The sequence below is a fragment of the Symphalangus syndactylus genome, chromosome 5 (genome assembly GCF_028878055.3).
Source record: "Symphalangus syndactylus isolate Jambi chromosome 5, NHGRI_mSymSyn1-v2.1_pri, whole genome shotgun sequence".
NCBI lineage: Eukaryota > Metazoa > Chordata > Mammalia > Primates > Hylobatidae > Symphalangus > Symphalangus syndactylus.
Genome location: NC_072427.2, coordinates 130,286,047 through 130,313,991, shown reverse-complemented (window position 1 = coordinate 130,313,991; position 27,945 = coordinate 130,286,047). Strand labels below are relative to the sequence as shown.

The 27,945-nt window shown below is 45.8% G+C and overlaps 1 protein-coding gene across 3 annotated transcripts in view; it reads left to right on the top strand.

Annotated features, from left to right (window-relative positions):
• The window catches only part of CAPN3 (calpain 3), a 62,227-nt gene that overhangs the window by 20,750 nt on the left and 13,532 nt on the right, over positions 1–27,945 (top strand). For 2 of the 3 annotated variants that reach the window (XM_055278872.2, XM_055278871.2), the window contains exons 2-9: positions 13,994–14,063; positions 15,703–15,821; positions 17,288–17,421; positions 18,462–18,630; positions 19,479–19,622; positions 21,896–21,979; positions 23,507–23,592; positions 26,050–26,127. In XM_055278872.2, coding sequence (XP_055134847.1) covers positions 13,994–14,063; positions 15,703–15,821; positions 17,288–17,421; positions 18,462–18,630; positions 19,479–19,622; positions 21,896–21,979; positions 23,507–23,592; positions 26,050–26,127 — 884 coding nt within the window. The remainder of the gene's footprint in view (positions 1–13,993; positions 14,064–15,702; positions 15,822–17,287; positions 17,422–18,461; positions 18,631–19,478; positions 19,623–21,895; positions 21,980–23,506; positions 23,593–26,049; positions 26,128–27,945) is intronic. The other variant, XM_055278873.2, reaches the window with a different exon arrangement.

Sequence of the window (27,945 nt, the reverse complement as noted above, 5' to 3'; positions counted from 1 at the left end):
TCTTTGTCAAATAGAGGATTGAGTTATTATCACTGATCCATATAAAGTCCCTCTCTCATTTATTTTAACTCCCACCCCCCATTTCTATTCCCCGACTTCCCATGTGCAAACTTCCTAATATGTTTGATACGCATCTTTTTGTTTGTATGTATTTTTAGAAAATGTTTATTGTTTTTGTATGCAAAAAAAATTAATAAAAAAAATAAAAAAATAAATAGGTGTCTTTTAATAAAAGTTTTATAATTTTCTCAATGACATCTTGAACATTTTTTTTTTCTTTGAGATGGAGTTTCACTCTTGTTGCCCAGGCTGGATACAATGATGTGATCTCGGCTCATTGCAAACATCACCTCCCAGGTTCAAGCAATTCTCCTGCCTCAGCCTCCCAAGTAGCTGGGATTATAGGCATGCACCATCATGCCTGGCTAATTTTGTATTTTTAGTAAAGACAGAGTTTCACCATGTTGGTCAGGCTAGTCTCAAACTCTTGACCTCAGGTGACCCCCCCCTCCTCGGCCTCCCAAAGTGCTGGGATTACAGGCGTGAGTCACCGCTCCCAGCCTGCCTTGAACATCTTTTGTCAGATTTATTCCTAGGCATCTTGTAACAAAAATGGTTAAACAAAAGTCACTTTTTTTTTTTTTTTTTGAGATGGGGTCTCATTTTGTCACCCAGGAAGTGGCTCACGCCTGTAATCCTAACACTTTGGGAGGCCGAAGCAGGCGGATTACCTGAGGTCAGGACTTCAAGACTAGCCTGGCCAACATGGTGAAACCTTGTCTCTACTAAAAATACAAAAATCAGCTAGGCGTGATGGCGGGCGCCTGTAATCCCAGCTACTTGGGAGGCTGAGGCAGGAGAATCAGTTGAACCCAGGAGGCGGAGGTTGCAGTGAGCCGAGATCATGCCACTGCCCTCCAGCTTGGGCAACAGGGAGACTCCATCTCAACAAAAAAAAATTATTTTAAGCTATGATTTACCCTGTAATGCCAACCCAGTCATGGTTTCGGCCAGCCGTGGTGGCTCACACCTGCAATCCCAGTACTTTGGGAGGCTGAGATAGGCAGATCACCTGAGGTCAGGAGTTCAAGACCAGCCTAGCCAACATGGCGAAACCCCATCTCTATTAAAAATACAAAAATTAGCCAGGCATGGTGGTGTCTGGGTGCCTGTAATCCCAGATATTTGGGAGGCTGAGGGGGGAGAATTGCTTGAACCCGGGAGGTGGAGGTTGCAGTGAGCCGAGATCATGCCACTGCACTCCAGCCTGGGTGACAGAGCAAGACCCTATCTCAAAAATAAATAAATAAATAAAGTCATGGGTTTAAACTTTAGTGGACATAAGACTCTCCTGGTGAGCCTATTCAAAATGCAGAGTCTCAGACCCCTACCAAATCCTCAGGTCTGGGATGGGCCCTGGGAATCTGTATTTTCAACTGGCAGACCAGATGATTCTGATGCATGAAGTTCAAAGATCACACTTTGAGAAGCACAGAGTAGACAAAGGCCATCAGGCATTCATGAGCAGACAGGGAGACTGGGTGTCCTCCTAGCGGGCAAGCTGCCAGGCCTGAATTTCCTCCCATGTCAGCTCCCTGCTCTTACATTAGAGCTGCCTATTTAAGCACAGTGAAAGTTGAAAAGGCTGGGCTTTCTCATGAATATAATTCCCACATGACACACATTCATCTGCTTTCCCCATCCACCACATTCTCCACCCTAAAGGTCCTGAATTTGCAACAATGGATATCTGCTCACTGCCACTGGGACCTACTCTAACAGGGACTTCCATTTGCAGTCAAGTTACCTACCCTCTGCATCATTTTCATAGATGAGAGTCCCTAAATGACTGGTCAAGGTCTTTGAGGGGTGGGCCAGGGACATCAGGAGTGTTAAGGCGTCATTACCCCCAAACAATGGCATGGAGCAGATTCCTCCTATGCATTCAGTAGCCTGTATAGGATTAGTATATCAGAAGGCCCCATGCTATAGCCCTTTGATCACCAGTGTCAAAGGCATGAACACCTTTTGCTGAGACAAAGTAAGCCTCTCTGTAACTGTATTAATAATTAATATTTTCTTTTTAGAGGAAGAATCCCAGCAAGGGGTGATAAAGGTGCCCTAAAGCTCCTCAGACCACTGCTGTCTGTCCCGAGGCTGTCCTTGGAACTATCTCTCCCCTCCCTGGCTCCCTCTCACAGTATTGCCCCTAGACCACGGGCTCAGGGGCCTCCAGTCAAAGCTGCTGACTCTGACCATGACCTTTCTCTGGACTGTTTTCATTTGCATGGTGCTGCTGAGGGTGGAAGAGCTGTATAGGCTCTAGGCCATTCACAAGAGGATTAGGCCTGGACTGAGGGTGCAGTGGGAAAGAGGCAGCAGGGAAGGCCCAGCTCCACTCCCAGACCACTCGCCATGCCCTACCTGCTGTCAGAATTCTTCTGTGGCTGTGTGATCCGAGAGAGGGACAGGAGAAATGCAGAGGGCACCATCGCACAGCCCCTTAAGTTTGAGGGGCAGGATTTTGTTGTTCTCAAAGATGTCTGGCCCAGAAGTGCCTCTTTGAAGATTGTGTGTTCCTAGCAGGTGTTCAGGCCCTGGCCTCCCATGAGCTGAGCCACAAAACCAAGATTAAGACCATCACATGGAAAAGGCCAAAGGTAGGGATGGAGGGGATGGGACTTCAGGAGCCAGCTCTTGGGGAACAAGAAGCCAAGTGGTCCAGAGCCTGAGGCCATGGATCCCTCCTCTGGGCAATTGACTTACCAAGGGTCTCTTTATCCAAAATATCTTTCTGCTTCCTCCTGAAACTGGAGATGTTATTTTCTATTCATGAGCTAGAGATTATTATAATACTTTATGGGTCCCTGAAATCGTAAATATTTTTAGGGAGCTAATGTATTGTAATCGAATATCATGTCTCTTTTTTTTTTTTTTTTTGAGAGAGAGAGAGAGAGAGACTTGCTCTGTTATCCAGGCTGGAGTGCAGTGGCTTGATTATAGCTCACTGCAGCCTCAACCCCCCAGGCCCAAACAGTGATCCCACTTCACATCTCAGCCGTCCGAGTAGGTGGGACCCCAGGCATGTGCCACCACATTTTTATTTGTTTAAATAAGCGTTTATTTATTTATTTATAGAGATGGGGCCTCACTGTGTTGCCCAGGCTGGTCTCAAACCCCTGGGCTCAAGCAATCCTCCTGCCTAGGCCTCCCAAAGTGCTGGGACTACAGGCAAGATCCATTTCACCTGGTCTCATGTCTCTTCTTCAGAGCAGGTGTTTTGAGGGTGGGAGAGCAGAGTGGTTAGAAGTACTAAGGCTCACAGTTTCAGGGAGAGTTCTGTGGAAGGTGGTGAACAGTAAAGAAATGGAAGGGTGGAGACCTGCCTTCTTAATCTTTCGCCTAAGGCTTGTTCATTCGTGTTCTGTCGCTTCTGTTTAAGTAGAAAGGTCCGTGCCGAGCAGCCAGACTCCTTATGGGATGAAGCAGTTTGCGTCAGGCTACCTTATGGCGCAACTGAGAAGCCCCTTGTGTCAACTTGAGTAGGTGAAAGTGCTTGGGAGTGTGTAGCACAAGGCCCTTCTTCCTGCTTGGAAAGGCTTAGAGCTCCAAAAAGGGTTCACTGCATTTAGAGCAGGCAAGAAACTCTCTAGACCGGTAGGCTCTGAGGAGGGCATATATAGCTCAGTAGATCTGCAAGATGATCCATTGGAGTGGGTGAAAAACTATTAGAAGTATTTATATCTATTTTTTAGGCCGGGCGCGGTGGCTCACACTTATAATCCCAGCACTTTGGGAGGCCGAGGCGGGCGGATCACGAGGTCAGGAGATCGAGACCACGGTGAAACCCCGTCTCTACTAAAAATACAAAAAATTAGCCGGGCGTGGTGGCAGGCGCCTGTAGTCCCAGCTACTCGGAGAGGCTGAGGCAGGAGAATGGCGTGAACCCGGGAGGCGGAGCTTGCAGTGAGCCGAGATTGCGCCACTGCACTCCAGCCTGGGGGACAGAGCGAGACTCCATCTCAAAAAAAAAAAAAAAAGTATTTATATCTATTTTTTTTTTTTTTTTTTTTTTTTTTTTTTTTTTTTTTTTTTTTTGAGACAGAGTCTCGCTCTGTCACCCAGGCTGGAGTGCAGTGGCGCGATCTCGGCTCACTGCAAGCTCCGCCTCCCGGGTTCACGCCATTCTCCTGCCTCAGCCTCCCAAGTAGCTGGGACTACAGGCGCCCGCCAATACGCCCGGCTAATTTTTTGTATTTTTAGTAGAGACGGGGTTTCACCGTGTTAGCCAGGATGGTCTCGATCTCCTGACCTCGTGATCCGCCCGCCTCGGCCTATAAACTGTAAATTTCAGAATGGTTTTAGATTTACAGGAAAAAATTGACATCTTGCATTAGTACAGTACATTTGCTACAGTTAATTAGCCAGTGTTAATATATTATTATTAGCTGAAGTCCATACTTTTCCTTAGTTTTTTGTCTGATGTCCTTTTTCTGTTCCAAGATCCCACCCAAGATATGACATTACATTTAGTAGTAACATCTCCTTAGCCTTCTCTTGGCTGTGACAGTATCTCTGCCTTCCCTGGTGTTTTATGACCTTCACAGTTTTTTAAAGAGTACTGGTCAGGTATTCTGTAAAATAATGACCCTCAATTGTCATTTGTCTGCTGTTTTTCTCCTTATGGGCTTAAGGGTTTTGGGGAGGAAGACCACAGGGTAAAGTGCCATTTTTGTCACATTATGTATCAAGGATGCAGGCAATAAACATGCCTTCTCATTGTGGTGTTGACTTTGGTCATGTGGCTGAAGTAGTGCTTGTCAGGTTTCTCTGCTGTGAAGTTACTTCTTCCCCTCTTTTCATACTATACTCTGGAAGCAAGACACTAAGCATAAGCCCATACTTAAGCAAGGGGGAATTGTGCTCCACCCTCTTGAGGGCAGAGGATCTGCATCAATTATTGGGAATCATTCTGCATGGGAGCTTTGTCTATTCTCCCCATTTATTTATTTATTCAGTCACTTGTCTATATCAATATGGACTCATGGATCTTGATTTTTATTTTAAGTCGTAATCCAATACTGCTTTATTTTGTTGCTTAGGTTGTCCCAGCTTTCTTCATTGGGAGCTCTCAGTTGGCTCCTGTGTCTATTTAACATACCCTAAGTGTTTGTGGGGTTTTGTTTTTCCTTGAGCACTTTCTTACTTTCTGGCACTACCAGCTCATAATCCTAGAATCAGTCATTTCTCCAAGGAGCACTGGTTTCTTTTATTGAAAAAGGTATTAGATATCAAGATCTGGTTGCTAAATCTGCTGATTGCTACCAGAGTGTGATTGCTTCTGTTCCTCTCAGCTTACAGAGAAAGGAGATATGTGTGTGTACTAAACCAGCTATATACACATATCTATAATATATCTATGTATAACCATCTCACCTATCTGTAAATATTTCTATATAAAGCCATTTGTATCTACACTAAGCTAAACATGAATTTACACTGACATAACTAAATATTTCTTGGCTTTGTGTGTTAATATAAAAGGAATTTTTTTAAATTTCAAATTCCAGTTGTTCATTGCTGGTATATAGAAAACTAATTGGTATTTTTTCTTTTTTTTTTTTTTTTTGAGACGGAGTCTCGCTCTGTTGCCCAGGCTGGAGTGCAGTGGCGTGATCTCAGCTCACTGCAACCTCCGCCTCCTGGGTTCAAGCGATTCTCCTGCCTCAGCCTCCCAAATAGCTGGGACTACAGGCGTGCGCCACCATGCCCAGCTAATTTTTGTATTTTTAGTAGAGATGGAGTTTCACCATGTTGGCCAGGATGGTCTTGATCTCATGACCTCGTGATCCGCCTGCCTCGGCCTCCCAAAGTGCTCCCAAGTTAGTATTCCAAGTTATATACTAACTTGGAATCTTTCAACTGAGCTATACTCACTTATTAGTTCCCAGTGGATTTTTTTGGGTAATTGTTTGGAATTTTCTACATAGACAATCGTGTCATCTGTAAATAAAAATAATTATTTTTTTGTTTCCAATATTTATATCTTTCATTTCTTTTTCTTATCTTGTTGCATTAGGTAGGACTTCCAGTAGGATGCTGAATAGGAGTGGTACAGGAGGACATCTTGCTTTGTTCCCAGTCTTAAGGGAAAAGCATCTAGTTTCTCACCCTGAAGTATGAAGTTAGCTGTTGTTATTTTTCAAAGCGGATGATTGTTACCAAGTTGAGGACATTCTCCTCTCTTCCTAGTTAGCTGAGAGGTTTTTTTAAATCGTGAGTGGGTGTCAGATTTTGTCAAAGGCATTTTCTCCATCAATTAATATGGTTATATAATTGCTTTTTTTAGCCTGTTGATGTGGTAAAATTACATTTATTGATTTTTGAATGTTGAAGAAACCTTGTACCTCAAATAAATCCCACTTGGTCATAGTGTCTGTTTATACATTGTTGTATTTGAGTTGCTCATATTTTGTTGAGGATTTTGCTTCTACGTTCATAACAGATATTGGTCTGTAGTTTTCCTTTATTAGAGTATCTTTTTCTGGCTTGCATATTAGGATAATGCTGGCCTGATAGAATGAGTTAGGAAGTGTTCCCTCTGCTTCTATTTTATGGAAGATATTGTGGAAAATTCGTATTATTTCTTCCTTGAATATTTGGTAGAATTCACTAGTGAAACCATCTGATTCTGGTGCCTTCTTTTTTGGAGGGTTATTAATTATTGACTCAATATTCTTGATAGGTATAGCGCTATTCAGATTATCTAATCCTCTAATGAATTTTAGTAGCTTTTATCATTCAAGAAATTTGTCAGTTTCACCTGTTATCAAATTTGTGAGCATGGAGCTGTCCATGTATTCCCTTATTATCCCTTTAATGTCCAAAAGTTCAGTATTGATTGCAGGAGTCTGTCCTGCAGACCCCAGCTCGCATGACGTATGATTAACATACCAAGACACCGATATTTAGTGAAAGAGCAGCTAGGGGTCCAAGCCGCTCACAGACACTAAGGAAGGTGCTGTGAAGAGTCAGCAGCCGTGGCCCTGACTAGCTGGCCCTGCGGGCATTTATGTAGCACAGTTGTAATGACAAAGGCTTTGAGTCAACACACCTGTGGGTAATTAATCTGGTTGCCCCCACCCTGGGGGGAGCTCTCCTGCCCGTGAGGGATCAAAGGTTAGTTTTAGGACCACATGAGTAAACAAGCTCTTTAGATAAACTCCTCTACATTCCTATGTATCTATGCCCTAAGCTATTAAGTGGATTCGGCAGCCTTCAGCCAAACACTTTATGCAAACCTCTAGGCCTTCCAAGAGGGTTTGTGTTTATATCCTATAAATTCATCTTAAAATTTTTCCTGCCAGCCTGATAGCTCCCACAAGTGATAACCTCTTCTTCATTTTTGATATTAGTAATTTGTGTTTTCTGTTTTCCTTGTTTGGCATGGCTAGAGGTTTATCAATTCTATTGATCTTTCCAAAGAACCATTTTTATTTTCATTGACTTTCTATTGTTTTCTTGTTTTTTATTTCATTTATTTCTGCTCTGATTTTTGATTATTTCTTTTCTTCTGCTTGCTTTAGGCTTAAATATCTCTTCTTTAGTGTCCTAAGGTGGAATATTGCTTATTGATTTTTTCTTTTCTTTCTTTTCTAACTTATGCATTTAATGCTATAACTTTCCCTTTAAACACTGCTTTTGTTGCATCCCACAAATTTTGATGTTATATTTTTATTTTCACTTAGTTAAAAACATTTTGTAAGTTCTTTTGAAATTTCTTCTTTGGCCCTTGTGTTATTTAGAACTGTGTCGTTTGGTTTCCAAATAATTTGGGATTTTTCAACTATCTTTTTGTTATTGATTTCGAGTATCATTCCATTGTGGTCTGTGAAGACACTGTATGCTTTCTATTCTTTTAAATTGGTTGCCGGACGCAGTGGCACACCCCTATAATCCTAGCACTTTGGAAAGCTGAGGCAGGTGGATCATGAGGTCAGGAGTTCGAGACCAGCCTGACCAACATGATGAAACCCCGTCTCTACTAAAAATACAAAAATTAGCCAGGCGTGGTGGCATGCATCTGTAATCCCAGCTACTCAGGAGGCTGAGGCAGGAAAATCGCTTGAACCGGGAGGTAGAGGTTGCAGTGAGCTGAGATCACACCACTGCACTCCAGCCTGGATGACAGAGAGGGACTCTGTCTCAAAAAAAAAAAAAATTGGTTAAGGTGTGTTTTATGGCTCAGAATGACTTGTTACATATGAATTTGAGAAAATGGTTTATTCTGCTATTGTTGGATGTAGAATTCTATTAATGTCAATTTGATCCAGTTGGTTGATAGTGTTGTTCAGGTCAACAATATCCTTAATGCTTTTCTGCCTGCCTGCTTGATCTATAATTACTGAAAGAGAGTATTGACATCACCAACTTTAATACTGGATTTGTCTATTTCACCTTTCAGTTCTATCACTCTTTGCCTCATGTATTTTGACACGGTTGTTAGGTGCACACACATTTAGGATTGTATGTCTTCTTGGAAAATTGACCAATTGACCTTTTCATCTATATGTAATGCCTCTCCTTATCTCTGATAATTGTCCTTGTTCTGAAGTCTACTGTTTCTGAAATTAATACAACCCCAACTTTCTTTTGATTATTGTTAGCATGATATATCCTTCTCTATTTATGAGTTTTTATATTTAAAGTGGGTTTCTTGGCCAGGCATGGTGGCTCACGCCTGTAATCCCAGCACTTTGGAAGGCCAAGGCGGGCACATCACCTGAGGTCAGGCGTTTGAGACCAGCCTGGCCAACATGGCGAAACCTCATCTCTACTAAAAATACAAAATTAGCCAAGCATGGTGATGCATGCTTGTAATCGCAGCTATTCAGGATGCTGAGGTGGGAGAATCGCTTGAAACTGAGAGGCGGAGACTGTGCCATTGCACTCCAGCCTGGGCAACAAGAGCGAAACTGTCTCAAAAAAATAAATAAATAAAGTGGGTTTCTTGCAGACAACATACAGTTGAGTCTTGTTTTTATCCACTTTCACAGTCTTTGTCTTTTAAGTGGTGTATTTTGATCATTCACATGTAAGTGATTATAATATAGTTAGATTACTACCTACATGTTTATAACTGATTTCTATTTATTGTATTTGTTCTTGTCCCCTCCCTTTTTTCTGGCTTCTCTGGTTTAACTGAAAGTTTTATATTTTATCCTTTTACCTCTTCTTTTTTGTCTTTTTTTTTTTTTTTTTTTTTTGAGACAGGGTCTGGCTTCTGTCACCCAGGCTGGAGTGCAGTGGCATGATCTTGGCTCACTGCAACCTCTGCCTCTTGGGCTCAAGCCATCCTCCTATCTCAGCCTCCTGAGTAGCTGGGACTACAGATGCATGCCACAATGCCCAACTAATATGTATGTATGTGTATGTGGGTGTATGTGTGTGTGTGTGTGTGTGTATATATATATGTATATATATGTATGTATGTGTATATATATATATATATATGGCCCCATTCTTCTCAGCTTCATGGAGTCTTGGCATTCCTGTGACACAGTTCAAACGGGGTCTCTCTCCCCAACTTCCCCATATATATATATATTTAAAAAATATATATATATATATATGTATTTAAAAATATATATATATATATATATATATATTTTTTTTAAAGACAGGGTTTTCCATGTTGCCCAGGCTGGTCTCAAACTCCTGAGCTCAAGCAATCTGCCCACCTTGGCCTCCCAAAGTGCTGGGATTACAGGTGTGAACCACAGCACCCGGCCTTATCTCCTCTCTTGGTGTATCAATTATATTTATTTTTTCAATTCTAGTGGTCATGGTAGAGTTTCCAATATACATTTTCAACTAAGTCCACCCTCAAATAACACTATACCATTTAGTTTGTACTCTAGGTATTTTATAACAAAGTATTACCATTTCCTTCCTTTCTTTGCTTATGACATTACTGTCATTTTTTTCACTTATCCGTATGCTATAATTGCCCAATACATTATTTTTATTATGATTTTAACTAAGTTACCCTTTAGATTAAGAATTTAAAATCGGCCAGGCACGGTGGCTCACGCCTGTAATCCCAGCACTTTGGGAGGCCAAGGCGGGCGGATCACGAGGTCAGGAGATGGAAACCATCCTGGCTAACACAGTGAAACCCCGTCTCTACTAAAAATACAACAAATTAGCCGGGCGAGGTGGTGGGCGCCAGTAGTCCCAGCTACTCGGGAGGCTGAGGCAGGAGAAGCGTGAACCCCGGGGCGCGGAGCCTGCAGTGAGCCGAGATCACGCCACTGCACTCCAGCCTGGGCGACAGCAAGACTCCAGCTCAAAAAAAAAAAAAAAAAAAAAATTTAAAATCAAGATTTTATTTTATCTTCATTTATTTCCTCTCCAGTGCTCTTCCTTTCTTTATGTGGGTCCAAGTTTCTGACCTATATCATTTTTCTTCTCCCTAAAGAAATTCTTTTAACATTTCTTGCATGGCAGGTCTGCTGGCAATGAATTTCCTCTACTTTTGTTTATCTAATTAAGCTGCAGAATAACAATATTAATAATATCACTACCAAAATAATTCCTGAAAACAGTTTATAGTCTTTCCATAGGCTTTCTTCTTTCTCCTTTCATTTAAAATGGTTTTAAATAGTTGTTCATTGCCCGAACACTATAGGCAATACATTACATACTTTACATCTGCCCTTTAATCATCATGTACTTTGTTGGGTTTTTGTTTTTTTTTTTTGTTTGAGACAGTCTCACTCGGTCGCCCAGGCTGGAGTGCAATGGTGCGATCTTGGCTCACTGCAACCTCTGCCTCCAGGCTCAAGCAATTCTCCTGCCTCAGCCTCCCGAGTAGCTGGGACTACAGGCATGAGCCACCATGCCTGGCTAATTTTTGTATTTTTAGTAGAGACGAGGTTTCCTCATGTTGGCCAAGCTGGTCTCGAACTCCTGGCATTGTGATCCGCCCACCTCAGCCTCCCAAAATGCTGTGATTACAGGCATGAGTCATTGCACCTGGCCATCATGTAATTTTACGTGTACAAATAACGAAATACTAACTACTTATTCTCAGTCCTTATGTTAATGTCCTTCTAAACCTTCGGGTTGTCTGAAGGTTATTTTCTAGTATATTCCTCAGGAAGAGCTCATGGGAACAATATTCCCTGAATTCTTATGTATTAGAAACAGTTTGTCCACATCCCTTATTCTTGAAATGGATAAAGGAAGTCATATTGTATATAAATCCTTGGTTCACATTTTCTTTCCTTGAGCATCTTAAATATACTGCTCCAATTTCTTCTGGCATAAAAGGGCCTTGCTACTGGAAAGTCTGATAATAATCTAATGTTTTCTCCTTAAAAGTCACTTGTTGCCGGGCGCGGTGGCTCACGCTTGTAATCCCAGCACTTTGGGAGGCCGAGGCGGGCGGATCATGAGGTCAGGAGATCGAGACCACGGTGAAACCCCGTCTCTACTAAAAGTACAAAAAATTAGCCGGGCGTGGTGGCGGGCGCCTGTAGTCCCAGCTACTCGGAGAGGCTGAGGCAGGAGAATGGCGTGAACCCGGGAGGCGGAGCTTGCAGTGAGCCGAGATTGCGCCACTGCACTCCAGCCTGGGCGACAGAGCGAGACTCCGTCTCAAAAAAAAAAAAAAAAAAAAAAAAAAAAAAAAAAAAAGTCACTTGTTCTTTCTCCCTAGATGTCCAAACAATGTTTTTTTTTTTTTTTCTTTGAATCCCAGTAATTTTCTAGAATGTATGTTCATGTTGGTCATTCTGGGTCAATATTCAGTTTGTCCTTTCAATCAATATGTAGTATTAAATACGTGTTTTTATTTAAGGAAAGATATTTTCAAATTATAGTGGGGTTTTTTGTTTTTGTTTTTGTTTTTTTGAGACAGAGCCTCACCCAGGCTGGAATGCAGTGGCACAATCTTGGCTCACAGCAACCTCTGCCTCCCGGGTTCAAGCGATTCTCTCACCTCAGCCTACCAAGTAGCTGGGACTATAGGCATGCACCGCCATGTCCAACTAATCCTTTTATTTTTTTGTAGAGAGAGGATCTCACTATGTTGCCCAGACTGGTCTCGAACTCCTGGCCTCAAGTGATCCTCCCACCTTGGCCTCTCAAAGTGCTGGGATTACAGGTGTAGGCCACCACACCTGGCCAATATTATTATTTCTTATGGTTCATATTTCTTAGTATCTTCATAACATTCAAGGTTCATATATTTCTTTATGGTTTTGGTTTTTGTCCTTAGGATATATTCCAAAAGGGACAGACAGCCAAAATGTTACATTTTAAGTGACTTGAAATAATTATTTTTCTGTGAATGGTTATGCAGTTAGGTCCCTTTGCTTCAGTTTGCTTTCAGCTTTTACAGATGGCTTTTTAAAATTATTTTTTCTTTAATTTTGGCTCTTAATTATTTAAAACTTTACATGATTCCTAAGTCAAAACTATTTTTAAACAGTTATATTCAGAGTTCTACTTCCATCCCTATTTCTACCACCTTATTCCTTCCCTCCCCATATAGGTAAACCTTTTTGAAAACGATTGTTTTGGTTTATCCTTCCATTGCACTCAGAGTTGCAGATGGGACGCATGCTGTGGGGTGTAGCATAAGCAAGACTTTCCATCTACTAGGGAGATACACCCCTGAGTGCAGAAGCTTCAGCTCACTTGGGTATATTGGGTTGTTGTGATGGGGGTCAGGGGAAGGTGGGGAGAGAGACCCTGTTTGAAATGTGTCACAGGAATGCCAAGACTCCATGAAGCTGAGAAGAATGGGGCTAAAACCAGATCACTAGCCTGGCATGGTGGCTCACACCTGTAATCCCAGCACTTTGGGAGGCCGAGGCTGGCAGATCACTTGAGGTCTGGAGTTTGAGACCAGCCTGGCCAACATGGCGAAACCCCGTCTTTCTCTACCAAGAATACAAAAACCAGCCAGGCAGGGTGGCACACATCTGTAGTCCCGGCTACTCGGGAAGCTGAGGCAGGAGAATTGCTTGAACCTGGGAGGCGGAGTTTGCAGTGAGCAGAGATCGCGCCACTGTACTCCAGCCTGTGTCGCCCACTGCACTCCAGCCTGGCGACACAGTGAGACTCTGTCTCAAAAACGAAACAAAACACTGAATCTATATTTTATTTTTATTAATTTATTATTATTATTTTGATTCTCCTATGTCAGCCTCCCGAGTAGCTGAGATTACCTGTCACCACGCCTGGCTAATTTTTGTATTTTTAGTAGAGACAGGGTTTCACTATGTTGGCCAGGCTGGTCTCAAACTCCTGACCTCAAGTGATCCACCCGCCTTGGCCTCCCAAAGTGCTGGGATTACAGGTATGAGCCACCACGCCCAGCCGACACTGCCCTAACTCTCAAGGTGCATCCTTACTCGGATAGTATGACAGTATGGGAAGCAGCATGGGACAATGTAAAAAGGAGGCATGTTTCTGGCTTCTGCCAGTTACTAGCTGTGTGTCTTTGCACGAGTTTCTTAACCTCTCTGGGCCTCAGTTTCCTTATCTGAAACATAAGAATGATAGTATTCCCTTCACAGAGCCAAATGAAATACTATCAGGAACACTACATAATGGAACTCAATAAATAATAGCTACTGCAGTCGGGCATGGTGGTTCACATCTGTAATCCCAGCACTTTGGGAGGCCGAGGCGGGTGGATCATGAGGTCAAGAGATGGAGACCATCCTGACCAACATGGTGAAACCCTATCTCTACTAAAGATACAAAAATTAGCTGGGCATGGTGGTGCATGCCTGTATTCCCAGCTACTCGAGAGCCTGAGGCAGGAGAATCGCTTGAACCCCGGAGGCAGAGGTTTCAGTGAGCCAAGATTGCACCACTGCACTGCAGCCTGGCGACAGAGTGAGACTCCATCTCAAAAAAATATATATCTATCTATTTACTGTTACTCTTACCTGGTCATTTCCTTTTTGTTTCACAGGAAATTTGTGAGAATCCCCGATTTATCATTGATGGAGCCAACAGAACTGACATCTGTCAAGGAGAGCTAGGTAGGAAAGTGCCTCAGGTCAGATCCTGCCAGATGATCAAGGGGTGATTACAAGGTGTGATCCCTTTCCAGGAGGTAAAGGGACAATCTGTGCTTGCTTCTAGTAACTTTTTGGAAGATTTTTTATAACAGTTGCTTTATGGTCGTTTATCTACATGTTGGCGATTGCTTCATTTCCTCCTACATGCCTCTTTAGCACTCTGCCATGCATCACAGGGGATATCTGCATCCTGTGGCCTCCTCTCCAGCATCTCAAGGACACTTACATACCCCATTCAGCATGACAAAAGCCCTGCTTTTCACTGTATCGTCTTTCTTGGAAGACAGCTCTGTGACTGTGCACCAAGCATGCCCCTTGGGCATGGAGACTGTAGATACACACACAAAAGGCATCGCCAAGGAAAGCACTTGTAGCTGGAACCCTTGTTTAAATTGCCCCAGCATAGCTCCGTCTTAAAAGAGTCTTTCCACAAAGATGGCATCCGCCATGTGGATGAGCATCCAATTTTCTCTTTGATTGGTTAGCTTGACTGCTGCATCTGATCTTCCTCTCTCTCGACCTCTTGTTCAGAAAGTATTGTCTTTGGTGTGGATTATAAGCAAGCTCTGTGAAATAAAATTGGAGAGAACATCAACAGGAACAATTTAAATTTGAGGAAAAGGGGGACCTAAGACCAAAGGAATTTGACTTATTTCGTTCCAGAAGGGGAGGCTGAGAATAAATCAGATGAATATCTAGGTTCCTGCACCTGGGGGAAGGCTTCCTGCAGAGCCCTGGACATAATAATCTGGGACCTTCAAACCAATAACCTCTTTCCAAGGAAAGACTGGCTGCTTCCAAGGAGGGTAGGGGAGAGTGGCTGCAGGCAGCTCTCAGACTCCCCTGCACACTCTCAGTTGCATTTCACTTAACCCATCCTCCTTAGAAGGCAGCTGTATGACCAGGTACACCCCGTATTATACACACACACACACACACACACACACACACACACACACACACACACACACACACACAGAGAGAGAGAGAGACAGAGAGAGCAAAGTGTTACCTCCAACTACATACAGTACTCTGTCAGAAAAGAAGTCCAGAGAATAAGAAAATGTCCCGATCTCTTTCCGTTGCCAGCAATGTCTTACTGCCCCCTATAGACGAGTTCCAGGGCAGCTGCCTACCTGGCCTTCCTTCCAATACAAATTATCTTGGTGGATGGTTCTCTGATGCTCAGTCTTCACTGAGGTCAGAAGAGGAATTGGACTCACATTGCAAATGCACGGGGCAGGGTGGATTTCCTACAGGTGTTAGGAAGAACAACCCAGTTATGATCACCTACTGTTCTGTCTCCATTGAGGCCTAAAAAGGAAGTGAGTTTATACTGCAGTTGGAGGAACTGCCTGCAGCCTTGAGGAAAATGTCTAGTCACAAGGGAGTAGGTTACCTGTTGATCATATTGTCAAAGAATTCCTGTCCAATTCTCCTTCCCTGGGTTGACACCTCTGTAAGGTCAGATCTGGAAGTAAGACAGTGGGCACCAAGGGAGTCCCCATTCAGGGAAGTGGAGTGGCTGGCTGGGATTGGGGCTTTTTCTTCCCAGGAGGAGCAGGACTGCTCACGATCTGTGCCCTATGTCTGCCTGCAGGGGACTGCTGGTTCCTCGCAGCCATTGCCTGCCTGACCCTGAACCAGCACCTTCTTTTCCGAGTCATACCCCATGATCAAAGTTTCATCGAAAACTACGCAGGGATCTTCCACTTCCAGGTGAGGTAATGAGAGTGTAGTTAAGAGGGCCAGCGCAGGCCACCCACCGCTGGTCTCCTGGCCTTGACTTCCCAGAAGCTGGAGGAAACTTGCCACCCATCTACCCACAGCAGCAACAGTCGGCATGGACCCCCTTAAGGCTTCAAGCCTGGGAGGAAGCAGTTGCTTATCTCTGGCTCCTTAATCCCTCCCCCACTACCTTCCACTATGTCCCAGAAAGGCAGGAAGACATCCTGTTTACTGTGGGTCTATTTTTGTCTTTGCAGCTGTCTGGCTGCTGTTATTGCCTGCAGCCCTTCTCAAGTAGATCCCTAAGATATTAGCACTGGGACACCACAGGACCCTTCAGGTTGTACAGGAACCCCTGTCCAGGGCTCCTGTGTACTTCTTCCTCTCTAAGGCATGGCGGTACCAAGGCTATCACTCCTCTCTTCCAAGCCCTGGAAGAAGAGTCTGCTTAACCTGGGGATCAGGCTTCTTCTTTGCCCTAGAACTGAGTCTGATGGTTCTAGAATCCATCCAGCTACTGGAAATTTTCTGGGTCCCAGTCATCTTGGCATAGAGCTGGTACTAGAGCAGAACCAAACTGAATTCTACCTGTGAGGGTCTCGTAGGTTCTGGGATGCTGGGGAGTCAGCCTGTCTCCAGCTTCAAAGGCTCCTTCATGTCCCAGGATGACCCACATTATCAGTTCTTGCTCCCCTGGTCTTGCACCTCAGCACAGAAGGCCTCAGAAAAGGTCTGTCTCCGGGCTCAGACTCCCCCTCCTGCTGCCTTGGGAACATGGCATATTTAAAGAGTCTCAGATCTAAAGGGCCTTAAATACAAATATCAGATAGATTTCTGTTCTCTTTTCAATGAGGGAGAAAGTGCCATTGAAAAGGAGACTAAACCGCATTTGGCCCTTTTCAGTTCAAACTGATTCATTCAAAAAAGAACAACATCCAAACTTGAAATGATTGGACAATGTTCCTCCTACAGCTAGAATAGATTCTGGGTCACTTTGTTCCTCCATTTCAATCCCTGTTCTTCAGTTTGGCATCAAGAAATACCTAAATCAGTACAGTGCCTTCACTGCATAGTTCCCAATCCTGGCCACATTGAATCAGCTGGGGGCACCTGAGAGTGCTGACACCCAGGCCCTGCCCCAGACCTGCTGAGCAGGAGAATGAAAATCTTACATCCTAAGACGCTCATGGAGCACCTACTTTACCCATTACTGGGCTGGACTCTGTGGAAGACATGAAGTGTATGTAACTCACTTCCAGCCCTCAAAAAGCACCCAGTCCAGTTAGAGACAGATTCACACACCCCAAACCCAGAATAGGATGAACAGGCACCCAGATGCAGAGTCCAGGAAATGATGCTGCTTTGAGAGTCAAGAACCCCCTAAGGAATGTGGAGGAAGGACACATTTCCTAACAGTACTTTGAGTATGTGACTCTGTGCATGACGCTTCTGTGCAGTTCTGGCGCTATGGAGAGTGGGTGGACGTGGTTATTGATGACTGCCTGCCAACGTACAACAATCAACTGGTTTTCACCAAGTCCAACCACCGCAATGAGTTCTGGAGCGCTCTGCTGGAGAAGGCTTATGCTAAGTAAGCAACGCTTTAGAATGTGAGGTGGGGCTGGAGGTGAGAAAGTGGGTTGCAAAATCCAGCCAAGGCCTCACTCACAGGAAGAGGCATGTGCCTCTATACATGCATATGTGTGGGCGTGCAAGTCCAACTGTGACCCAAAGTTAGAGATCAGTTCCAGGCAACAACAGCTCTAACTAAAAACATTAAATTTAAGAGTAGAAATGAAGATTTGCATAGAAGACCTTTAGCTTTAGCTTACCATAGCGAGTTCTTTCATTGCGCCTCCATGGTGGCATTGCAAGTCTTGGATTAGAGCATTGTATCTCTGGAGATCAGATCCCAGGGTCTTGCTTGGCTCAACCTCACGTGCTTATAGCAGTTTTATAAAGCCATGTTGTCTCTCAACTTAAAAGTTCCACCCCAGATGCTAATAACGGATTTTAAAAATTTTTTTGAAACAAGGTCTCACTCTGTAATGCAGGCTGGAGTGCAGTGGTGCAGTCACAGCTCACTGCAGCATTGACCTCCTGAGTTCAAGGTGCTCTTCCCACCTCAGCCTCCCAAGTAGCTGGGACTACATGTGGGCATCACCATGCCCAGTTAATTTTTGTATTTTTTGTAGAGACAAGGTTTTGCCATGTTGCCCAGACTGGTCTCGAACTCTTGGGCTCATGCAATCCACCAGCTTTGGCCTCCCGAAGTGCTGGGATTGCCAGTGTGAGCTACCACACTGGCAGCTGCTAATGGCTTTAATGCAGCCCTTCCTCAACGTTCAGGATGTAGTGGAAAGAGCTCTCAGGAAATGGGGATAGCTGGGTTTCAATCCCAGTGCTTCTGGCTCTCTGTGGTCTTGGGTGGGTCACTTAGCCTCTTGAGCTCAGTTTCTTCATTATGAAGAAAGGGAATCATTGTTTCCATCCCATGAGCTCATAGGGTTAATGTGGAATTGATGAAAGAACATCACAGCATCCAAGAGGTAAAGTTCTGGTGGCAGTGGTACCTGGGTTTTGTTTCCTGGAACTCTGTGACCCCAAATTGGTCTTCATCCTCTCTCTAAGGCTCCATGGTTCCTACGAAGCTCTGAAAGGTGGGAACACCACAGAGGCCATGGAGGACTTCACAGGAGGGGTGACAGAGTTTTTTGAGATCAGGGATGCTCCTAGTGACATGTACAAGATCATGAAGAAAGCCATCGAGAGAGGTTCCCTCATGGGCTGCTCCATTGATGTAAGTCTGGGATGTGGGGCACAGGGCGGGGAGCTCCAAGTGTCAGGAAGTCTTTTACCCAATGAAGGGCAGCATAGAGCTTTTGTGTGAGACAGAGCAAATGTTTTGTTTGAGGAAGCCGGAACTGGCTCTCAACTTTGAGGACTGGGAATTTCTCAAGGGAGAACAGTTCTTCGGGATTTTCAATAAAGACACTGGTCAAGGACATTTCAAGCCCTAGAATGCCAGTGGAAATGAGTCCAGAGGCCTGTGTCCCTGGAGGCCTCCCTTGCTGGTGCTCCTCAGTTTCAGCACGCTCCCATTAAGCTGGCCACATACTTGGCTGTGGACCTGAGCCCACCATTTCCCTAAGAAAGTCACTGGGCTTTCACCACACCCCCCACTTGAGACATGGGCTTTGTGTTGTTACCTGGGAGAAGCTAAGCCTGCAGCGCCTTTCAGTGCAAAGAAATGCTATGAACTGAGACAGGAGCCAAGGGTAGGGAGATGGCCGCCCATAGCCAGGCCTCCTTCAGGGGGCATGCCTTCCCTGAGGGCTGCTCAGTATATTGACATGATAATCTTAGTGGTTTCCACTGGGGAGGATGGGGCCCAAGCTGAATTCCTGCCCCTTCCTCTCCCAACACGCCCGATGGACAGCTTGGAAGGTCAGTTAGCACACAACACCATAGATGAACTTTTTTTTCTGTATCACTTTTCTCTGTCTTTCCTCCATTTGTACTTTGTTGATCTCTCCTCTCTCCCTTTGTCTGTCCCATCTCTTCCTCCTCTCTCCTTCCCTTTCCACCCTTCTGTGTTTGTTCTCTCCCTCTCCTGGGTTGTTCCCTACATTCTCCGTCGGGCCTCAGGATGGCACAAACATGACCTATGGAACCTCTCCTTCTGGTCTGAACATGGGGGAGTTGATTGCACGGATGGTGAGGAATATGGATAACTCGCTGCTCCAGGACTCCGACCTCGACCCCAGAGGCTCAGATGAAAGACCAACCCGGGTGTGTACGCCTCCAATTACCAGGACTGACCATCCCTCCAACCCACATGACCCTGCCCTATTAGTGTCAGAGTCCCCTCAGCAGCCAGGGCCTTACCCACACATGCCCACCTGGCACCTCCCAAGGGTCTGGGTTGAAATAACTTGCTCTATTCCCTAGGCTGGAGCGCAGTGGTGCCATCTTGGCTCACTGCAACCTCTGCCTCCAAAGTTAAACTAATTCTCCTGCCTCAGCCTCCCGACATAGCTGGGATTACAGGCACACAACACCACACCTGGCTAATTTTTGTATTTTTAGTAGAGATGGGGTTTCACCATGTTGGCTGCAATGGTCTCGAACTCCTGACCTCAAGTGATCCACCTGCCTCAGCCTCCCAAGGTGCTGGTATTACAGGTGTGAGCCACCGCACCCGGCCTAGTTCGATATTCTTAATGTGCCCAAAGTATTCTCCTGTAACATTTTTTAGTAGCTACACAATATTCAAACACACAGATATGTTATAATTTATTTACCCAATACCCTATTATTGGAAAGTTGAGTTCTTTTTTTTCTTTGTTTTGTGTTGTTTTGCTACTATTTTAAAATGCTATAATGAACATCCCAATAGATACATCTTTGTATACATCCATGGTGACTTCCACAGGACAGATTCCCAGCAGTAGAATTGCTGGGTTGAATGATATGCTTAGGTAATGACAGAAGAGTCATTTCAAGCAGCTTCCCAGGTCTAGAACTAAGGATTAATGAGTCTTCCGCCCCCTCCCAGTCTATTCAACATGATCTGGATCATGAGGACTGAGATCTGGAAGAGACTGAGATCTGGGAGAGGCTGAGATGCCAAAAGCCCTGGCTCCACCCATACCCCTCACCCTGAAAAAGGCTCTAGGAATTCCGCAACCTAGCAAGGCTCTGGGAAGCTCCTTTTAAAGCTGTTACGTTTAGTAGGTACATGGAAGCCATAGAGAGCCTACCAGGGCTCATAGGACTTTAGTGATCCTGCCCTTCTGCCAAGGATCACCCATGGCTGCAACTTGGAAATTTCTACAAATGGAAAAGCTACCCCTCAGGCATGGTCATGTCTCAGCAGGGATTTCCTTGGGCCTTCTTAGAATTCTCTCCCTGGGCACTGGGACTCTTGATTTCTTGAACATTATGTTCTAGGTGGGTGTGGAGGAGGTGAGGGGATGTAAAGAAAAAGGCTAGACTTGGTCGGGCGCAGTGGCTCATGCCTGTAATCCCAGCACTTTGGGAGGCTGAGGCAGGTGGATCACCTGAGGTCAGGAGTTCGAGACCAGCCTGGCTAACATGGTGAAACCCCATTTCTACTAAAAATACAAAAAATTAGCTGGGCATGGTGGCACATGCCTGTAATCCCAGCTACTCGGGAGGCTGAGGCAGGAGACTCACTGGAACACAGGAGGCAGAGGTTGCAGTGAGCCAAGATCATGCCACTGCACTCCAGCCTGGGCAACAGAGCAAGACTCTGTCTCAAAAAAACAAAAAACAAAAAAAAAAAAAAGAAAGAAAAAAAGAAAAAGCTAGACTTTTTTTTTTTTTGAGACGGAGTTCACTCTTGTTGCCCAGGCTGGAGTGCAATGGCATGATCTCGGCTCACCGCAACCTCCACCTCCTGGGTTCAAGTGCTTCTCCTGCCTCAGCCTCCCGAGTAGCTGGGATTACAGGCATGCACCACCATGCCCAGCTAATTTTGTATTTTTAGTAAAGACAGGGTTTCTCCATATTGGTCAGGCTGGTCTTAAACTCCCGACCTCAGGTGATCCACCCGCCTCGGCCTCCCAAAGTGCTGGGATTACAGGCATGAGCCACCACGCCCGGCCAAAAGCTAGACTTATATGTGTCACTTAACCCCTTTTCCTTCTAGGAATAGTCAACCCTGGATGGCCTCAGGGGAAGGGGAATCCTGAAGCCCAAGGCAGCCTCCAACTCTACCCCTTCCTCCTTTGAAGGATACTAAGGGGTCCAGAAAGGAGGGGCAGGGATGCTGTTACCCACCCCACATCCCAGAATCCACATTGCTCTCTGATGGTCAGGACAGAGCCTTCTCAGGGAGACCAGCTTGTCTGGAGCTGTGTCTCTTGACACTCTTAAAGGGCCAGTGAAGGTCTGTTCGTGGTCGTGAGGCACACTTTCAGGGAGGAGAGTGGTCTGTGTCTTCACAGAGCCCGGAAAATGAACTAGTATGAACTTTGCCTCCAAGCAGCAGAACTTCTGTTCCCCCGCCCCTAATGGGTTCTCTGCTTACTGCTCTACAGACAATCATTCCAGTTCAGTATGAGACAAGAATGGCCTGCGGGCTGGTCAGAGGTCACGCCTACTCTGTCACGGGGCTGGATGAGGTGAGCCTGGTAGGGCTTGGTGGGGCAAGGGCACCCTCCTGGGTTAACCTCCTGAAGTCAGGACTTAGATGTTGGGGCCCCTTCCCTGTCTGCAGAGCTTGCCTCCGATCAGGACATTCAGTTCAAGGTCCAAGCCACGCCTGGGAGCAGAGGGGCCTGTGAAACTGGTAGAGGTGGATCCTGCCACAGTTGGTGCACAGTTTATCTTTGCTTTTTGTGCTAAAGATGGCAATTTTTCCAACATTTCCAATGAACAAATTGAAATATCACTTAACTTTGCTTTTACAAAGTTGGTTTCATGTGTTCTTGAGCTTCCTGTTCTCTCATGTTCAGATAGCTACAGTTGTCTCTGGGTAGCCACGGGGACTGGTTCCAGAAGCCCTAACGGTAACAAAATCTGCAGATGCTCAAGTCCCTGTTGTAAAATGGAGTAATATTTTCATATAACCTACGCACATCCTCCCGTATAACTTTAAGTCATCTCTGGATTACTTATGATACCTAACACAATGGAAATGCTATGTAAATAGTTATTATACTGCATTGGGGTTTTTTTGGTATTCTATTGTTGTATTATTATTTTTTCTTTTTTTGAGTATTTTTGATCCACGATTGGTTATATGCCGAAGCCATGGATACGAGAGGCTGACTGTTCTGTTTTGCTCCTTCTGGGACTTCTGGGCTTTCCTGGGCCATGTCTGAGACAGGAACATTGTAAGACCTGTTGTACACAGTTGGGCAGGTTGTGCCCTGTACAGAGGGATGGGCTGAGAGGGGCAGTTGCCTGCATCAGCCCATTGCAGTAGACTGGAGGAAGTCTGCTTATTTGTAGTTCCTCAGTCAGCAGGGGCCTTTTGTCTTTCTTTCTTTCTTTTTTTTTTTTTTTGAGACGGAGTCTCACTCTGTTGCCCAGGCTGGAGTGCAATGGCACAGTCTCGGCTCACTACAACGTCTGCCTCCTGGATTCTAGCGATTCTCCTGCTTCAGCCTGAGTAGCTGGGATTACAGACGTGTGCCACCATGCCCAGCTAATTTTTGTATTTTTAGTAGAGATGGGGGTTTCTCCATGTTGATCAGGCTGGTCTCGAACTCCTGACCTCGTGATCCGCCCACCTCAGCCTCCCAAAGTGCTGGGATTACAGGCGTGAGCCACCATGCCTGGCCAGCAGGGGCCTTTTTTCTAATTTATATGAAGACACCTAATTTATATGTGTTAGCAGGGCCCTACTGTTTACGCCCCACCTCCTCCCCCGAAGCTCATAACGGCAGGATGTTCCTGAGAAAATTGCCTCTTAGAAGATAGAGAGGAGATGGCCAAGCCCTAAGTTAGGCAGACTCAGGAGGAAAGGTCTGACCCACCCCCTGCCATTCCCCAGCACACTTCTGATTACTCTCCTTGGCCAGAGCCAGGCAGAACACCCTTGAGTAAGGGATTTGCCCCCCAGCCCCGTCCCAGCCCTCAGCAAGACAGAAGATTCCCTTTCCAGACAGGCTGCAAAGCATGAGAGCTCTTTCTCTGTGCTTAAGGTCCTGTTCAAAGGTGAGAAAGTGAAGCTGGTGCGGCTGCGGAATCCCTGGGGCCAGGTGGAGTGGAACGGTTCTTGGAGTGATAGGTAGGTGAGGGGACCCCACGGGACTGGCGGTGGCGGGGAACAGGGCCCGGGACAAGGATGTGTTGGGAACTGAGCCATGATAGTATTGAAGATGCTTGGTATAAAATCACCCTCAAAACCAATGATCCACAGAGAAGAGGGGCACAGGTGTTGGCTCCAGGGAAGGGCCAGGAGTGGAAGCAGGGTGCTGGGGACCCAGAGAGGTTGCTGACAACCATTGGCTGGAAATGAAGGATTCCAGAAAGCGTGGGGGAAGGTCCAGGCAGGAAAAGCGTATGAATGCAGGGGTCTGGGCTAGACAAGTGGCTCCCCTTCTTGGAGTCTTGTCTTGCCTTTCCTGTGAAATGGGAACAGTATCATTAGCACTTACCTTGTGGGCTGATATGAGGAGTAAATGGGACTGTTTTTGGTAAGTGCTGAGCCATTGCTAAGATTCCCTTACCCGTGCTGTCCCTGTATAAAGGCACAAGGGCCCTTTGAAAGAATTTTACTGCTTATCACTGAAAGGAATAGACTGGGGGCAACAAAAATAACAAACATGCGAAGTTATTATGAAGGCTCCAGCACATTTGCAAAACCTCCATGGTCCCACTGGTTCCTGATTACCTCCACTGAATGAGAGGCAATTCATTACTGAATGAGCCATAAGCTCCTCTTATTTCGAGAGGGGGATGGCAGGACTCAGTAGAGGAGAAGGACCACACCCAGGCAGTCTGGGCCCCTCGGCACCTGTACTTATGTACTGCTGGGTACTTCTTAGCCCAGCACATAATTACTGGTTCGTTCAGTCATTCGTTTAGCAAATGTTTCTTGGGCACCTACTACATAGGAGGCACAAGGCAAGGCACTGGGGATATTCTGTGAACCCACAGCCTCCCTTGATACACTGTGATTAGGGGCTGATCCTCATGTCCTGACCGCCTCCTGCAGACATTCACATGCCTTCCTTCACCTATCCACACTACAGCTATCCTTACTTCCTCAGTGCTGACTTCTGCCAGGCCCTAGGCTACCCGCCTGGGGATGTAGAAATGTAGAAATGAACACAGACACATGGGCCCTGTGCCTGTGGGTTTAAGGTCCGGGGAAGGACAGGCAAGCACACACTAATAATTGAGATCAGTGCCACAGTAAGGATCACAAAGAGGGGGCCTCCGCACCTAGTTTGGGTGGGAGGGGAGGCGTAGAGAAAGGTTACCTGGAGGGAGTGACATTGGAACTGTGCTCTGTGCTCTGGGAAGGCCCTCAGTGACTCCTCAGTTGTCTGCTTCACTGGCCCAAGTCACCTGCAGGGACCCTTGCTGTGTTCTCCAGCCTCAGAGCTTGGTGTGCGGCCCTGCCCTGCTTACCATGACGCTGCCATCACAGGGGCTGGAGACAAGTGGACCCAACGCTGTTGACTCAAGGAGATTCCCTCTGCTGCATCCCTCCTCCTGGTCTCAGGAATCTCCATGTCCCCTGCAGTGCTCTCTGACTGACTCCAAGCGCTTCCTCAACCTCTTACCTTTCCAGGGAGCACCCAGTTTAGTTGAATTCTCCTCAGTGAGCCTGAAACACACGTGCACTTTATTGCCCCCATAGTGAGGAGAGGGAGAGAGTGTGAAAACTGCCCAGCCTTTAGAAACACAATGCTGGGTTGTTTCCCGGCACAGGAAAGATGTTTACAGACTTGGCCTTTTTCCTTAGTAAATTAGAGTTTCTTGTTATATGACAGACACTATGCTAACAGCTTTGCATGCATTATTGCATCTGCCCATCCCAGCCCTGTGAACAGGTGACATAATCATTTTCCTTTTGCAATTGAGGAAGCAGAGTCTGACAGAGGTTAAGTGACCTGCCCAAGGTTGCATAGCTAGCACTATTATTAAACGGAACTCCCAGTTCGTCTATGTCCAGGATCCAATTTTTTTTTTTTTTTGAGACGGAGTCTCGCTCTGCCACCCAGGCTGGAGTGCAATGGCGCAATCGCGGCTCACTGCAACCTCCGCCTCCCGGGTTCAAGCGATTCTTCTGCCTCAGCCTCCTGAGTAGCTGGGACTATAGGTGCCCGCCACCACGCCCAGCTAATTTTTGTATTTTTAATAGGACGGGGTTTCACCATATTGGCCAGGCTGGTTTCTAACTCCTGACCTTGTGATCCACCCACCTCAGCCTCCGAAAGTGCTGGGATTACAGGTGTGAGCCATTGCGACCAGCCCAGAACTCAATTCTTAACCTTTAAAGTATGATGAGGAGAAGGATCAAGCCCTCACCAGCCCATTTAAGGAGTTTAGGCTCAGTCTTGAGAATGTGAGAAGTCATTGCTATTGGGTTTCACACTGAGGGTAACAGATGAAGTCAGCATTTTGGTGGTTCACAGCAGCTGCAACTCTTTGTATTTCTCTGATACTTCCTGTCCCAACCTACATCAGGCCTTCCCTTCTTCCTCCTTCCTTAATTCCTCCATTTTCCCACCAGTTGGAAGGACTGGAGCTTTGTGGACAAAGATGAGAAGGCCCGTCTGCAGCACCAGGTCACTGAGGATGGAGAGTTCTGGTGAGTCCAGAACCCAGGAAGACCCAGAAGGGTAAGGGTGGGGAAGAGAGGGGAAATCTCAGACCTCAGTCCCCAGCTGAGGTTATCAGATTCCAGCCTTTAGGAGATCTGGGCTGTGTTCTCCTCCAGCCCAAGGCCCAGCAAGGATGAGGTTCTGAGAGGAGACTTCCAGGCCACAGGGACAACTGAGCCCAGGACCAGGCCAACATGACATGGCTCTTGCCTCCCGTGTGCCCCTCCGCCACACATCTATTCCAGCCACAGGCACCCTGGCCTTAGCACAATTCTTTTCTGAGCCTAGGAAGCTCCACTTACCCTGATCTTCCAACGTCAACCTCACCCTCTCTCAGGTGGTTTCTATTCAGGCTTCAAGTCTCAGCTTAAGGAGAATTTTCAAGTCTCAGCTTAAGGAGAGCCCCCTAAGTTCCCCGAGGACTGGGATGAACTTATGATGCTCATCACCCTTAAAATTGTTTGCTTAAGCCGGGCGCGGTGGCTCACACCTGTAATCCCAGCACTTTGGGAGGCCGAGGCAAACGGATCACGAGGTCAGGAAATCGAGACCATCCTGGCTAACACGGTGGAAACCCCGTCTCTACTAAAAATACAAAAAAATTAGCAGGGCGTGGCAGCATGCGCCTGTAGTGCTAGCTGCTGCGGAGGCTGAGGCAGGAGAATCACTTGAACCCGGGAGGCAGAGGTTACAGTGAGCCCAAATTGCACAACTGCACTCCAGCCTTGGCGACAGAGAGAGACTCTGTCTTGGAAAAAAAAAAAAAATGTTGTCTTAGTATAATGTCAAGGGAAGGGTTTTTTGTGTTTTTATTACTTTATTTTTTAATTTATTTAAAAACTAAAATAGAGATGGGCCTCGCTATATTGCTCGGGCTGGTCTCAAACTCCTGGGCTTAAGCAGTCCTCCCACCTTGGCCTCCCAAAATGCTGGAATGTGGGCCTGGGCAACATATGGGACCCCAACTCTACAAAAAATTTTAAAATTAGCCAGGTGTGGTGGTGTGTGCCTGTAGTCCCAGCTACTAGGGAGGCTGAAGTAGGGGGTCACTTGAGCCCAGGAGGTTGAGGCTACAGTGAACTATGTATCGCTGCAGTCCATCCTGGGCAACAGAGCAAGACACTGTCTTGAAAAAAAAAAGTGCTGGGATTACAGATGTAAGCCACCACACCTGGCCCTCTATTTTTTATGGATATATCATAGCTATATATATTTTGGGGGTACATATGATATTTTGATACACATATACAATGTGTAATGATCAAATTAGGGTAATTGAGATACCATCATCTCAAATATGTATCTTTTCTTTGTGTTGAGAACATTACAATTCTTTTCCTCTAGTTATTTTGAAAGATACTATAGGCTGGGCATGGTGGCTCATGCCTGTAATCCCAGCACCTTGGGAGGCTGAGGTGGGCAGATCACTTGAGGTCAGGAGTTCACGACCAGCCTGGTCAACATGGTGAAACCCCATCTCTACAAAAATACAAAAATTAGCCAGGTGTGGTGGTGTGCACCTGTAACCCCAGCTGCTCAGGTGGCTGAGGCAGGAGAATCCCTTGACCTCAGGAGGTGGAGGTTGCAGTGAGCCAAGATCATGCCACTGCACTCTAGCCTGGGCAACAGAGCGAGACTCTGTCTCAGAAAAAAAAAAAAGTATATATATATATATACACACACACACACACACACACAGATGTATATATACACACACACACTGTACTATAAATTCTTGTTTAGCGATGTTTGTCTTACTGTGCTATTGAGCATTAGAGCTTTTTTTTTTGAGACAGAGTCTCACT